Here is a 14948-nt window from a genome sequence, read left to right on the forward strand (position 1 = left end):
GGGAACCACGTGACCAACAAAACCACACTGGCTGACCTTCTACAACTCCTGACTGAGGAATGGGGTGCCATCTAGCAGCAAAATGTGTCCAGGCTGGTAACCAGCTTGAGGAGGAGATGCCAAGCTGTTGTGGCTGTATATGGATCTCCCACACACTACTGAGGTCCTTGACAAGTTATAAAGTGTAAAAATGGTGTGTTGTTTTTGTTCTTATTACTGTGGGAAAGTGCAAACATCTAGTCCTGCAGGGAACTCAAATCAGAGTGAATATCAACAGAAGAATATTGTAAATGATTTTGACAAATTGTTCTGGGACACTATGAACAAATTTAGCTATGTTGCTCATTCCACACACATCATCCGCACAAGTTATACCTTGTTCAAAATGTGACCAATGTGGCTTCCAAAAGATTTAGCTATAATACAAAAAGAATAAACCAAACACAACTTTCCTTACATTTTATCATCTATCTCTATTTCTATATATTTTCCTTCAACACGTGATGCAGATGAATTCTTATTAGTGTATTTATTTGTACTATAAATATCTCACATTTTTGAAGCTCAGATGTTTTTCTTGAACTCCACAAGAGGGCCTACAGTGTTTACGTTTTCATACAGACAGGCGCATGCTCCAACGCGGGGGTATAGGACAGAGAGGGTGGGGGGGAGTGGGGCAGAGGGTGAGCGCCTCTATTCTTGTCTTCCACGGCAGTATCTGGAACCGGTAGCCAGTGCAAACGCTTAAAGAGACACAAAGGACCCAAAAGGATGTCATAAGGATGCGACAGATCAGGAGCTGCCAGAGACAAGTATTACATTAGATTTTTACACATTAAATAAAGCAGGTCTGTAGTTGCGGTGGAGAGAAGTATGAAAACTACAATCTTTCTTTGTCTGCAAAACCTCAATGAATGAAGAAACAGACAGTGGTGTATTTTCTTCATCACGGGAAAGGGAAAAAGCTATTCTTTAGCCATTTTGAAGATTTTTTCCCCTTGAAACATAAAAACAATCTGTTAAGCAGTGATGAGGAGGATTAAGGAGACAAAGCAGCAGCTGTGAATCCAGGACTTTGAGTTCACATCCACCGATCTCAAAATCTGCTTATGATGACAAGAGAGACAGGTGATGCAATTTGGTGAAAGCTGTGACTTTTGATTAGCAGTTGTTGCTTTGGTGTATCTGCAGGAGCTGTTTACAAGGCGGGCATCAGACTGCATTACGGGCCTCTGTAAACAAACACATTCCAGTGTTGCAGGCCAGTGCGCATCCGCTGACTCTCTGCCGGTAGATGCTCTTTTCTCTGACGCTCTTCCTGTTGAGGCTGTATCGACAACTCTCCATCATGTTCAGCTCGGACAGACTCACAGTCCCAGATTATGTCAGCCGGCTGCAGAGAGGAAGGAGCGGCTCCGGAGGCGACTCCAAGGCAGTTTCTCCCGGTATCAACGCCGACGTCCAGGCGGTCTTGGACACCTCACTCCCCGCCCTGCGTTCCGCCATCAGGAGGCTAAAGTCGTCCAAGGAAAGCTCCGAGTCAGATGAGACCCGCAGGGCAGTGGCTGAGATCTATCAGCTGGTCGAGGAGGCCTGGGTTCTACCCACAGTTGGCCGTCAGGTGGCCGAAGAGATCTGCAACAGGATCCGGCTGGATGGAGGCCTGGAGCAGCTACTTCAGCTCCAACAGACACCTACTGTGGAGATCATCTATGAGTCTGCAAAACTGCTGGAGCAGATACTGATCTCAGAGAACAGGTACTGTCTCTGTTTTAGAGTATTGTACAGTTTAACTTGTCTGTAACAGAAGTAGGCTCTCATTTGGAAGATGTCCTGTTTCACAGATTAGGGTTAAGGCTAGTCAGACTAAAGTGCCTGTTGTAGCTGACTCGACTCAAAGTAATTTACGGAATAAAGCCCAGTTTTAGCCTATTTTAGATTACACTAAACCAGTTTCAAGAGGGATGAATAAGCTCATCTCAGAGTAAGTTGATTCTTAAGTCCTTCAATGAGGAGGGTTTAACTTCTGTTTATTGGCCGGTTTCAGACAGGGTTTAGAGCAAAGGTGTTAAACTCTGGTCCTTGAGTGCCAAAGTCCTGTAAGTTTTAAATGTTTCCCTGCTCCGACATGCCTGGCTTAAATTAATGGATCATTGTGTAGAAATTGACAAAAAGCGGTAAAATCAGCTTCTTTTCAATTATTGTCAATTTCAATCAGGTGTAGAGCAGAGAAACTACTAAAACTTGCAGGACAGCGACCCCTGAGGACCAGAGTTTGATACCACTGGTTTAGAGTAAAACTGGAGTAGGCCTTAATCTATACTAGTGTAAACTGGCACAGTTATGTAGCTTTCCTGGACCCCACGAGAACTGTGCAACAACTTTAGATAAGTCACTGATATCTGCTACACACGTCTCATATTTATACTATGAAGTCCCCGATGGTAATAGCAAGCTTTTCAGATGTGTTGCGGATGTGGTTTTGTTGGTGGCTGTGGTGGATGGGGTATTTTTATATGTTCTGCATCAACACGACTATGTTCTTGATCACAGTGCAACTGTTATATGTCATCATTTTACCAATCCCTAGAAAAATGGCTGGAAAAAATGTAATTGACTGTTTGCTTTTACTAATTTTGATTAAGTTTTTACGTTTGATGACCACTTTAGTTGTAATAATCTTTTCATTCTGACCTAAAATCTAAATGTGAAAAATTGAATAGTGCTCCCCCCTTTTTGATAAGTGAATGCTAAAATTGTTCCTACTTGTGCTAGCACGTCCACAAAAACAAAACTCAAGTTTCAAGGGAACCACTTTTCTGTGGACATGTGCCAGTGTGAAACATGAAACTAGCTACTTTTCTCCTCCTCAGCATGAGCTGAGCGATAAATAAACAAATGAGAGATGTGGCACTTGTGGCAGGAAAGTACATCAGCTGGTTACAACGTGAAAGAAAGAGGCAGAGGAGGCAGCAGCAGTGCAGGCACAGAGGCAGCAATAACTGTGCGATTAGTGCAATGATATTTGTGCAAAACAGTAGAAAAAATTTGTTGGTGCTGAACCCCCTCACCGGAAAAAGTGTGGATGTTAAAACACCCATGTCCCACACAGCTGCGATGCCCATGCATGAAGATTGCTTCATTGCAAATGGATAAAGAGACCAGTAAAAACAACTCACAGTAGTTGCTGTTGTTAGCTTATTTTTATTTGTTTGTAGAAGCTAAAGGCCACTTTTTGTTTATGTGCTCACCCCTAACATGACTTACACAATCTTGGGCATATTTGTCTGAGTGCCTAACCTTTCATTTTACAAATGTTTTAAAAATACATCTTTGAAATGGCTAAAAAATACAACAGTTCAAAACCTTAAGAATGTGAATTTACAATGAAATAACAAAAAAGAAAAGCAGACCATATCCTCATATTTGAGTAGCCAAAAAATAAAAATGTTTAACTCCAGTGTTCTCCTCATGGGGATCCACCACACTGGGGACTCTTGTCTGCTTGGTCTGCCGGGTTGCTGTTGCATTGATCGCCCTGTCTGGATGGCTGGGATCCTGTACTGCAGGCCTATGGCTGTGGTGGGGACCCCGGTCTGCCCTGATCTTGGTGGTTCCTGTGGTGGTGCCTGCTGTAGTTACTTTGTGTTGTTTTGTTTTTAGCTGGTTTTGTTTTGTTGTTATGTGGCGCTAAAGTCACACGTCACTGTCGCAGACGTATGCGTCACATCGGTCCTGCTACCGCCCCCAACTCATGTGTGAATGCAACATGAAACAGTTCCCCTGGAGAAGGGCCGTCCTTAGAACTAGGACAGTTATTAGAACTGCGTTCTTAGAACTTCTCTGTCAGAATGCGCCTGTGGATGGGCAGGCCCCTGGTGTGGCTGGATCCCCAAAATATCAACAAGCCAGATGTTAATTTTATTAGTATTTTTATACCTACATTTGATTAAGACAGAAACTGGGGGTTAGATTTCTTGTTTGGGTAGAATAGTGAGGAAGGGAGAAATGGAGGAAAGTGTGTGTGTGTGCACATGTGTGACTGTGTGAAAGAGAAACTAGGATATTTTGAATCACTTTATAATACATTATACTTTGTTGTATAAAGGCATGTTTTGTTGTATTATATATAAATAGTTTTTATTATGTAAAGCACTTTGTGTTGCTTTTTGGGATAAAAATGCTTTAAAAAAATTTAATCTGATTTGATTTGACAAACCTCTGTTGATAGGGACTATGTTGCACGCATGGGTCTGGGGGTCATCCTCAACCTGACTCGACAGCAGGAAGATGCCCAGCTGGCCCGCAGTGTTTCTGGCATCTTGGAGCATATGTTCAAACACACAGAGGAGACATCGGTCCATCTCATCTCTAATGGCGCACTGGATGCTCTCCTCTTTTGGTGCCGCGGCACAGACCCCACTGTCCTGCGTCACTGTGCTGTGGCCCTGGCAAACTGTGCCATGTACGGTGGCCACCGCTGCCAGAGATGGATGATTGAGAAGCAGGCGGCTGAGTGGCTGTTCCCTCTAGCTTTTTCCAAAGAGGATGAGCTAATTCGATTCCATGCTTGTCTGGCTGTAACTGTCTTAGCCGCAAACCGAGAAATTGAGAAAGAGGTGGTGAAATCCGGAACCTTGGAGCTGGTGGAACCATTCATTGCATCTTTGGATCCAGATGACTTTGCACGGAGTTTATTGGACAGTGCAGACTGCATGCAAGGGAGGACTGCATCTGATCTGCAGCATCTCTTGCCATTACTGGATGGCACAAGAGTGGAGGGAAAGTGCATTGCAGCCTTTTATCTTTGTGTTGAGGCCAGCATAAAGTCCCGTCAGCGCAACACCAAGGTCTGATGACACACCATCTGCCACTTAACTCAAATAATGTACCAATGTAGCAGTTTTGTTTTGACATATAACCTTGCCCCTCTCTCTCTCTTTAGATATTTCAAGAAATTGGTGCAGTGCAAAGCCTGAAAAGAATAGTCATGTACTCCAGTAATGGTACAGCTTGTGCTCTTGCCAAGCGAGCGCTGAGCATGATGGGAGAAGAAGTGCCGAAACGAATCCTGTCATGCGTACCCAACTGGAAAACCTGTGAAGTGCAGATGTGGCTGCAACAGGTTGGCTTTAGTGCCTTCTCTGACCGTTTTCAGGTGGGTAATATGTCATAGTAAACACAGTAGTTTGAACACAAACCTTTTTTATTCATTTATTGCAATCAGTTAAATGTAGGTTTGTCATTGATTAGTGATATGTCGGCTTTCATAGGAGCTTCAAGTGGATGGAGACCTCCTGCTGAACATCACAGATCAGGATCTGAGCTCTGATTTAAACATGGCTGCAGGCCTCACCCGCAAAAGGCAAGTAGTAAAAACCTCTCAGAACACAAGTCTGAGGCAGAGCAGTAAGACACTGGTCCAAAAATTGTTTTGTGTCTTCATTTAAGGTTTCTAAGAGACTTGCGTGTCCTGAAAACATATGCCAACTACTCCACATGTGACCCAAACAACATGGCTGACTGGCTGGCTGAGGTGGACCCTCGCTTTCGCCAGTACACCTATGGCATGGTGCAGTCAGGAGTGGATCGCAGCAGCATACAGAACCTGACTGATCAGCAGCTCCAGCACGACTGCCACATAGACAATGGAGTCCACAGAGCAAAGATACTTTCTGCCAGCCACAAACCTCTAAAACCATCTCAAACAGATGCCCAGCCTCTGGGACCCGACGTGTTCATCAGCTACCGTCGGACTACTGGCTCCCAGCTGGCCAGGTCCGGGAGAGAAACTGGATAGAATTTTTAAAAAAAAGTACGTGTCCCATGACAAAAGATTTTAGATATAAAAGGCAATGTTTGTCAATTTTTCCCCAGCCTGCTGAAGGTGCATCTGCAGGTGAGAGGATACAGCGTCTTCATAGATGTGGAGAAGCTGGAGGCCGGGAAATTTCAGGACAAACTCATTCAGAGTGTACAGAGGGCCCGTAATTTCATCTTGGTCCTGTCTGCTAATGCACTCGACAAGTGCATGGATGATACTGGCATGAAGGACTGGGTGCATAAGGTCAGAGATTTTTTCATTCTTTCCACATATCAAGCTTAATTATTTATGCTGAAAACATTCACTTCAGTCTGTCTCTGGTCTGCACACATTCTCGGATGATTTGGTCATTAATGTTTTTATATTTTCATTGCACATACTGTGTGTTTTTCAGAATTGAGGAAAATATCATTTATATTGCAGGAAATAGTCACGGCCCTGGCTGGGAAAAAGAACATAGTTCCCGTCACGGATAACTTCATGTGGCCCGACCCCATGTTACTGCCAGAAGACATGAGAGCTATTCTCAACTTTAATGGCATCAAGTGAGTATCTGAACGGTCTACTTTAATGTAATAACAAAAGCAGATTTTCATATTAATAAAACAGGAATATTGTGTTAATTTAGTTAAGGAAATCCCTTTCTCAGGGGGTTCAACATATTGAAGTGTTTTTGTGGTTGTGTGTAGACTACACACAGTCCCCGTTCGCAGTACCATTATTGATCTATCACAGATTCATATTTCTGTTATGAATATTTTATGTGTATAATGATGAGTTTTATTTGTTAGAGGTGTTTTGGCAGATCTGTAAAATATCCACATGTTCGTACCATGCCTGTTACTGTCTTTTTTTATCAGATGGTCTCATGAATATCAAGAGGCCACAATTGAGAAGATCATCCGATTTCTGAAAGGACATCAAGACCTAACTGACAGTCCAGATGGCTCCAAAGGACAAAAGACGAAATAAACTGACACAAATGCAGTTTGATCGCAGCTGTAACGACTATTCATGATGCCAACTTCCCCATATCCTTCTGAGGAGAGTCTGGAAGTTTCCCCGCTATGACAACCGCATGTGAAGTGAAAGATGACATTTAGATTCCATGCTCACATAAATGAATGGAGGCAGTAATTTAATCTATAACCAGTAAATACCATTAAAAAGGATGTTTCTGTTTATATGTAAAGAGCTGTAAGCCTTTGATGTAAGTGCCCACATATTATTGTATATGTAACCAGGTTTAGTATACGCCTTCTGTATCTCAGGAAAATAACTGATAAACCAGCTGTCATTGGCACCTAGCAACATCAAGCAATTTCTGAGCACCAAATATTCAGCCTCCACCAGTTACTGTAATGCAGTTATCTTTTGTTTAACCTGTATACTGTATAATAAATAGTCCAAAGCAGGTCTCTGGTCTTATTGCCATTTTTAAGCTTAAAAAAAAAAGCCTTTCTTTGTAATGAAAATGTGAGTGTGATCCAAGCTGCAGGCATGATGTCATCCTGCACAGGAATAGATGAGTCATCTCCAATTTAATTTCAAATGTGTAAATGCATTGAAACATTCACTACCAGTCCAAATTTCCCATTAAATCTAACGGGAAAGTGTGTCCAAACATTTGAATGGTACTGTACAAGTATTTACTGTGGAATTATTTATGTGCTTAATGACTGAATAAAATCAATAAACATCCCTCTCTGATGTTAATCACATAACACAAATTTTATTACTGTGTTTAAACATTCAACATAAGACAAGAGCATCAGGAGGTACTGGCCAAGTTTATTGTTAACATATTACAATAAGTTGAATAAAAAGAAATTTACATTTCTATAGGCACACAAAGGCTTAAAATTTCAGTTATAAATGTGATCTTTAAAAATACAACCTGAACTCTACTTCAGGACTTAATCTGATCTTCCCTGAATGCTGTTTACCTCTAGCGGCCACTTCATGAACTACATTTAATAAATGTGCTCAAGTGTATTTATTAAAACACTAATCAGAATTCTTTTTTACTTAAAGTAACCAACATTTCTGAACACTAACAAAAAAATGGTCATAAGTTTTCAAACTTACGACTGCTGCAGAATTGACTGTGACAAAGAGCAGTGTTGCTCTGGTCATTCTTGGCACACAAGTGAAAAATGGCTTTGACAACAAATAACTAACAAATCTGCAACCCAGCGGCACTCATGATCTGCATGTAGTTAAATTCACAGTAACAGTTAACAGGTTACCTAATAATAACTTCTATTTGTGCATTTTAAAACTGACTTGTCCTCTCAATGCAGGGTTTCCACCTATTTACTGCAAGACTGATAGCTTCCCTTGGAGATTCACAATGGTCTTTATGTTGATGGTTTATTTTATGCTGTTGTAAGTTGAGATGACTTAATGCTCATTTTGCACATTTCATATATCACCAGTTAACATATCAGTGTTGCATGGCTGTGTGGTGGCTTCCTCTGATCTTTCACAGCAAGAATGTTCCTGGTTTAAATCTCAGCCTTTTTCCTCAGAGTACTCCTCCCACAACTAAAAAAAACATGCATGATCAGTTAATTGGATCTGAAACTGACCCTGTGAGCATCTGTGTTGTCCCTGAGATAGGCTGGTGACCTGTTCAGGCAGGCAGCCTGCATCTCACCCAGTGGTAGCTAGGACATGCTCCATCTCTCGTGTCCTTGAATTAAATAAAGCAGGTATAGAAAATGGATGTTTATTATTATTATTTTTTTTAGGTGGCTTGAATACTTTTTGCTTACATCCCACTTCTCCACCTGGTGACATACATACACTTACATGTACGTATGTATACAGTTTAACTCCCCAGTGTCTATCAGAGGACAGCTTTGTGCAACTTATTATTGAAGAAACAACTGCTGAATCAAATTTGTCTCACTTATCAATTACTACTATAATCAGGAACCACACCTGTTTCAGGTGATTGAAATGTTACAATGAATGAATGATTTACAGAAAACAAAATTGCACAATAGTTAGGAACATTTTTTAACTCCGGACTGAACACTTTTCTTTTTTAAACAATCAGCTATTTAAAAGGTGGTGTTTGTTTAAAGCTAATAAAATCAATACACTCAAATGGAAATATAAAGAACACTCATGATGTCATGGAAACATACCAAACACAGCATTTACAAATTTAGGTCATTTTGCTCTCTGCACGAACGTTGATGAAAAGACTTAAGATTGCAGCCATGTTGTTAAGGTAAAAATGTGACAAGGCCGTAATCTCCACCATTCCTGTTGACCAGTAATGCCCTTCAGGAAGTTGTTTCCTGATCCTTTGGTCTCAATTTATTCAGTGTCACTAGATAGAAGAATCGCATCACTGGGCAAACTAATAAGTCAACTCCCGTATCTGTGATAAGAACAAAGTTTCTCCCAGTACCACAGACATGACGGATGTCTTTGTCTAAGCAGTTCATCTCACCAACTAACATCAGAATGAACTCCAACTCTCTGCTTGGGTCCTGGTCTCTGCTTCTCCCCCAGTCATGATGCTGTGGAGTCTCTGTAGCCTCTCCTCTGGTCCATACATTGCAGAGTCCTACAAAGACAGACATGAGATTTGGTCTTTTCGGGCAATAAAACATTAGAAAAAGTTTGAAAACAATAAGAAAGCAAGCTCACCCAATTATTCCAGCAGGAATGAAGAGGATGAGGGCAGCAAAAAGGAAAGTGAAGCCCTTCATGAAGTGCAGAGTGGCTGGATAGAGGGAGTTAAAGACGCTACTCCCCACCAGAAAACACAAGCTCTCCACACAGGCAACAGCAGCAAACAGACCACCTGGGAGAAAACACAAACACAACAACATTAAGTACATAACCTGTAGGACATAAGTTGTCCCTTGGGACAAAAGAGCATGTGCTTCAAATCAAACTGCATCGTTGAATTAGTGATTTAATTAGTTCACTGACTCATTCTGCCTCTGTTAAGCTAACCTGCCAAGCTAGCACTCAGTTCCAGATGAGCCCCAAACATATGCTACACTAAAATCCCTGTTTTTTCATAACCTTTGAAGCTCACCTTGCTCCGATGGGTCCACCAACTTGGATAACTTTGACCTAAGCACAGGAGTTGTAGCCATGAAGAGGAAACACAAACCGTAACCTAGAAAAAAAAAATACTAGCAGAGTTATACAAGTATGTGGTGTATACATGACTTAAAAACTCTAAACTTGTAAAGCAAAATATGTGAGATCACACTGAACTATAGTAATTGTTTCCAGGGGCTACAAGCAGAGTCAGTAATGAGCTTCTTTATTGGCTTGAAGTCGGCAGACACGAGGTCTGTTCAGTCTAGCACTTGCTGAGATGTACTTATGACAGCACTGAGGTAATAATGTTGGATCATTTTTACAATCTTTACTGCAACAAAAGCATTTATCTTGGGTCAAGATTTCTCCAAAGTTATGAACATACTTGCGAGCCTCTCACCTGTGAACATAAGCTGGGTGGAATCAGCTACAGAAAAGACCACCAGCCCAATAATATTAGAAGCCAGACCCACAAGAGCCACCCAGGAGTCCTCCAGACAGCGCTGCATGATCTTCAGCCCCAGCAGACTGCTCAGGTAGGCCAGATTCTGAGCTGCTGATCCATAGCCAATGAGGTCCGACCCCCAGCACAGCGGTGAGCTCAGCTCATACAGCACGTACAGCTCTCTGCTGCCGAAGTGTATGGCCACTACCAGAAAGAAGCAGAGGGTGTAAAGCCACAGCTTGCACCTGTGAAATCTTGTGCCACCTTCACTGCTGCTGCCTCCTGTTGAGTAGAGGTGCCAGACAGCTTTATGGTGGCGTGTGGTGAGGAGCTTAGCACTTGGGTCTGGATGGACAGACTCACGTACACACAGGTAAGCGTAAAGAGCTGATGCCAAGCTTGTTGCAAGGACCAGCCAAAACGGGTTGATGTAACTGAAGAAAAGGCAAATAAATTGTGCATGCTGCAGTCATATTTCTTTCATGAAGATGTCAAAGCTTTCAATTTTTGATCAGAGTACACATAACACCTTTCTTACCCTTGTGCTCGTCGCCACTGCCCTCCAATGATGCTGGCAAACATCCCTGCGACACCCAGACAAGCCTCCAAGACTGCTACCCTGAAAGTTCGGGACTTCCTATCACTGATATCAGCCACATATGCAAAGCAGCCAGCCAGGATAGCATTAAAATCCCCTGAGAGGCCACTAAGCAGCCTCCCCACTAAAAAGTAGACCACAGGCAGCTTGAGGTACATCACCACAAGATAAACCACTGCTTGCAGAGCCAGGCCAAGGTTGGGAAGGATGAGAACGGGTCTGCGACCTGCAAGGTCACTCCACGAGCCCAGGAGAGGCACCACCAACACTCCGACAGAAAAGCCTGCTAGGTTGATGTAGAGGTTCCAGTGAGCTGTCAAGGTTTCCACCTCCTAAAAAAAGACATGTGTAGCCTGGTCAATAACACGGATCAATGGACAGGATGACAGTTGTTTTATTTTACATGAAATTACTCAGTTAATTAGTTTTATTAGGTACATAAGACATGTCGTTAAATTGACTAAACACAACAAATAGTGTTCCTGTTTAAAATATGCATGCTCATGATATCCCACAACATAGTGACCTCTGTTCCTCTTTAAGAGTTTGTAGCTTAAGTTCTTCAATGTCTATTCAAAAGGGGTCAATAATAAAATCACTGCATGAGCAGCTCAGTTTTTTAACCACTGAATTATCTCTGGAAACTGCATCTAAATGTAAATTTAAAAATCTACACTAACGTTTTTAAGGTGTGTTTACTGTGACAAAAATGACAAGGCCGTTGTCAGCGTCTCTATTTCTCTATTTCCTGTTATGTCTACTGCGCAAAAAGACTTTAGAATGTTTAAAAACGCCACATGCTAAACCTAAACATAAACAGGAGGTTCTAGTAACTGTTTAAATGCAAGGCAAAGACTTAACGGCCACGCTGATATATGACCCAGCTTTAATTCGTTTGTTCATTTATTTATTTTTAAGAAAACTATTGACAACCTTCTGCAGAGGGTCAGCAGGCACCGAGCTGTTGCTGCACTCTGACCTCTTGGAGCCGTTGTAGCCGAGGTCTTCACTGATTCGGTCCCAAAGATACTGGGTGGACAGAGGTGTCTGAAGGGCCAGAGAAAACATGGAGAGGAAGAGCACCGGCTCCACGGGCATCGGTAGTTTGCATGTCCTGGTAGCCGGTACACTATCCTCTTCTTGGTGGCCGACTGATTCGGAATGTAGGTCGTCTGTCGAAGAGGCGCCGAGCAGATCTTCAGGCAGGATCGCTGCGGTGTCCGGATCGTTCATGTTTAACCGACGGACTATAGCTTCATGGAGTATTTGGTTAAAGACGAAGCTGTAGCTTGTATACGCGTGAAGCTAACTAGCTTCGCTTTCTGATTACTTTTCCGTCAGCTTCAATGAGATGATCAGGAGGTAACTTATTTACAAGCTCAGTCAAAGGAAGACACTCAAAGCGAAGAGTTAGCGCCCCCTTCTGGACGAAGTAATGAATTACAGTTTAATGTTTTGGTAAAGTAAAGACAGGTCCCCTCTTCTTATTTTTTTCTTTTAAATAAGGATCTTTATTGAACAACAAGTGTACAATACGGTAAACATAACTACATTCAGATTTCTTGGGGTTTTAATTAACTATGTTAATTAGTATATCAACTGTTTGAATTTTATTGAATTTCCCTTTGGGATTAATAAAGTATTTTCATTCATTCATTCATTCATTCATTCATTCATTCATTCATTCATTCAACTGTTGTTCTACCTCTGACTATGTAATGAGAACCCAAATAAAACTACAAAATGATACTTGTAAAAATATTCAATAAAAACAAAATCCCAATTTTTCCTATCAGTAAGGGATTCTGATGTTGCTTTGTTTTGCAGTATCAAAGACAGCTAACTCAATATTCCCTGTTACTGTTGATCAGTCCTGCAAATCAGCTTCAATGAATTTTAACTGCTCACTAAATATCAATTCACATTTATAAAGATAAAATGTGTACTTCATTTATCTGTTTTTGGTGGAACAGCATTTAAACTCTTTCTCTTAATATCCAGTTCGAAGACAGTCCTAACATTTTCTTTTGGAATTTGCTGCTATAATCCAGAATTTATTAATTTATCAGTGGTGTTCAACTGTCCTGGTGTTTTTCCTTTTGCCAAACACTTGTAATTTAAACCATGATATTGAGCAGTAGACAGACAAATAGTATACCACTGTTCAGTGTTCTTCTGATGGTGGACTAGCAAACCATAACATTAGGAGAAAAAGGCCTTAGTTACCTTGGCTTCCTTTGTATTTCACTGACATTTTCAATGGAGTGATTTATGTTGTTTGACCACTCATCAGCACACAATCAATGAACTATAGTACTCAATTCCCCAAATTTAGATTAATCTGTCCGACCCTAGAGATGATTTTGTAACATTTTCCACCTTAATGAGCACCCAGTCCAGAAAGATGTCCACAAGCATTCCCCAACTTTAGTTTCACCTTCAAATTTCGCCTGCTCATCCTAAAGGTTCAGATTCTTTAGTTCTTCTCTGATATGTAATATACCAACTCCATAAATCTATTGATTAGCTACTTATGTTAGATCAAATGGACTCTACATTATTTTCTCTTGGCTGAATTATATGCTGTTTTGGTCAGCTTGATACACACAAGGAAATGAAAGGAAACCATAAGCACTTTGTGATATGTGGAAAATCCTTTGTTTTGATAGGTACTTTCCTTTTTGTGTCAGCACTCCTGGAGATAGTAGTCAGTTTTTTCTCATGAACTGCCAAAGAACCGGCTTAGACAAACAAACATGCAGCTTTGTCCTGATCAAAGGGGGATTTCAATTTCTTAAGGTTGCACATAAAGGCTTGTCACTGTGCACTTTGTATCTAGTGACAGTAAGAGAGTTTGCTATGAACTAAAATAGAGTTTTACCACCATCATTAATAGTGTCATTAGTTTAAACTAAAACTATTTAGGCTATGTCTTACATGTCTTAAAATGGTTTTTACACTTTAGAGGAACATGTATGAAAATGAACTGTGGAAGAATGGAACAACAAAAAACAAACACACAAAACAACAATAAATAAAACAAACAAACAAAAAAAAAAAACAAAACAAAACGAACAAAAAAAAAAACCAACAACATAGAACAGTTTGATTATAGTGCACAGTTTTTGAGACCTCATTTCTTTATATATATTGCCATGAAAACAGGAAATATGTACAATGTTTTATTCAAATACGTGCAAACATAAATGAAAATAATAAATATGACACAAAGCTGTTTGGGCTTGAAAGTATTTTCAGTATGAACACTTTTTTTCCTCAACAAAGCCTAAACCTTTTTAGACACTCTTTCTTGTAATTACTAATAATCAGGAATAGTTCTCCAGATTCCTTGGAGGACATTTGGAAGCTTTTCTTTGGATGTTAGCCGCCTTTATTTTCTGTTCTATGTCAAGAGGATCCCACACGGCTTCAATGACGCTGATGAATTTATCACCCAAAAAGACCTGTTTTCACTGTTTTCAGTCCAGTTCTTGTTTAGTTTCAGCTTTTCTCCCTGCTTCCCTTCTTGACAGCCACTCCTGCGGTCACCATGGTCAACTAAAGATCCAGGTGCATCTCTGAGGTCCTGTGTCCAAACCTATTTTTCACTATTTCTTAAAAACATCACTTCCAGATTCTATTAATCTGCTATTGATAGTTTTCTTGATTTGCTAATTCTTTTGTCCTCCACTTATGCAGTTTCTTCAATTTTTCAAGAACACACTGCACTGCATATCATGCTGAAATAAGCCAAATTTTTATCTGCTCTTTGGGAGATATTTGTTTTAGAATGGACCTCACAGAGACAGATCTTGGTTAACTCAGGATTTATTGACACTACCAGTTTTCGGGAATAATCTACTTAGCAAGAGTCTGGAGTTCAGGGATCAGCCAAGGGAGTCGACCAGGAAGGGAAAGGCAGAGCATCCATCTGTGTCCAAACGGGGTCTGACGGAGAGTGATCCAGTAGCTGGTGTAAAGAAGGCCGGATAGTGATTGGCAACAGG

At 41.0% G+C, this 14948-nt stretch overlaps 2 protein-coding genes across 3 annotated transcripts; one reads left to right on the plus strand and one right to left on the minus strand.

Annotated features, from left to right (window-relative positions):
- Nucleotides 1-569: 569 nt before the first annotated feature.
- sarm1 (sterile alpha and TIR motif containing 1) lies at nucleotides 570-7525 on the plus strand. Its single transcript, XM_041995288.1, has 8 exons — nucleotides 570-1758; nucleotides 4232-4850; nucleotides 4946-5158; nucleotides 5274-5365; nucleotides 5452-5778; nucleotides 5878-6067; nucleotides 6248-6369; nucleotides 6685-7525. The coding sequence occupies exons 1-8, from the start codon at nucleotides 1295-1297 to the stop codon at nucleotides 6794-6796; spliced, it is 2139 nt and encodes a 712-aa protein (XP_041851222.1). The 5' UTR covers nucleotides 570-1294; the 3' UTR covers nucleotides 6797-7525.
- Nucleotides 7526-7595: 70 nt separating this feature from the next.
- Nucleotides 7596-12329, minus strand: slc46a1 (solute carrier family 46 member 1). 2 transcript variants are annotated; one of them, XR_006011613.1, is made up of 7 exons: nucleotides 11875-12329; nucleotides 10882-11273; nucleotides 10299-10777; nucleotides 9888-9971; nucleotides 9491-9647; nucleotides 9291-9407; nucleotides 7596-8519 (listed from the first exon to the last, which is right to left on the minus strand). XR_006011613.1 is itself a non-coding variant. In XM_041995291.1 (6 exons), the coding sequence occupies exons 1-6, from the start codon at nucleotides 12172-12174 to the stop codon at nucleotides 9353-9355; spliced, it is 1467 nt and encodes a 488-aa protein (XP_041851225.1). In that variant the 5' UTR covers nucleotides 12175-12329; the 3' UTR covers nucleotides 8884-9352. The 2 variants fall into 2 exon arrangements, 1 of the variants encoding a protein (XP_041851225.1); XM_041995291.1 differs by lacking the exon at nucleotides 7596-8519 and having other exon boundaries at nucleotides 8884-9407.
- Between the last annotated feature and the right edge of the window lie 2619 nt (nucleotides 12330-14948).

This window comes from Melanotaenia boesemani, chromosome 9 (genome assembly GCF_017639745.1).
Source record: "Melanotaenia boesemani isolate fMelBoe1 chromosome 9, fMelBoe1.pri, whole genome shotgun sequence".
Taxonomy (NCBI): domain Eukaryota; kingdom Metazoa; phylum Chordata; class Actinopteri; order Atheriniformes; family Melanotaeniidae; genus Melanotaenia; species Melanotaenia boesemani.

Excerpts from the sequence above, each read along its gene's own strand:
- sarm1 (XM_041995288.1), top strand. The coding sequence starts at position 1,295 with ATGCTCTTTTCTCTGACGCTCTTCCTGTTGAGGCTGTATCGACAACTC. Across the intron at positions 5,159-5,273 it reads CCTTCTCTGACCGTTTTCAG|GAGCTTCAAGTGGATGGAGA; the intron begins GTGGGTAATATG and ends CGGCTTTCATAG. Across the intron at positions 5,366-5,451 it reads GCAGGCCTCACCCGCAAAAG|GTTTCTAAGAGACTTGCGTG; the intron begins GCAAGTAGTAAA and ends TCTTCATTTAAG.
- slc46a1 (XM_041995291.1), bottom strand. The coding sequence starts at position 12,174 with ATGAACGATCCGGACACCGCAGCGATCCTGCCTGAAGATCTGCTCGGC. Across the intron at positions 10,778-10,881 it reads CAGTGGCGACGAGCACAAGG|TTACATCAACCCGTTTTGGC; the intron begins GTAAGAAAGGTG and ends CCTTTTCTTCAG. Across the intron at positions 9,972-10,298 it reads CACCCAGCTTATGTTCACAG|GTTACGGTTTGTGTTTCCTC; the intron begins GTGAGAGGCTCG and ends TTTTTTTTCTAG.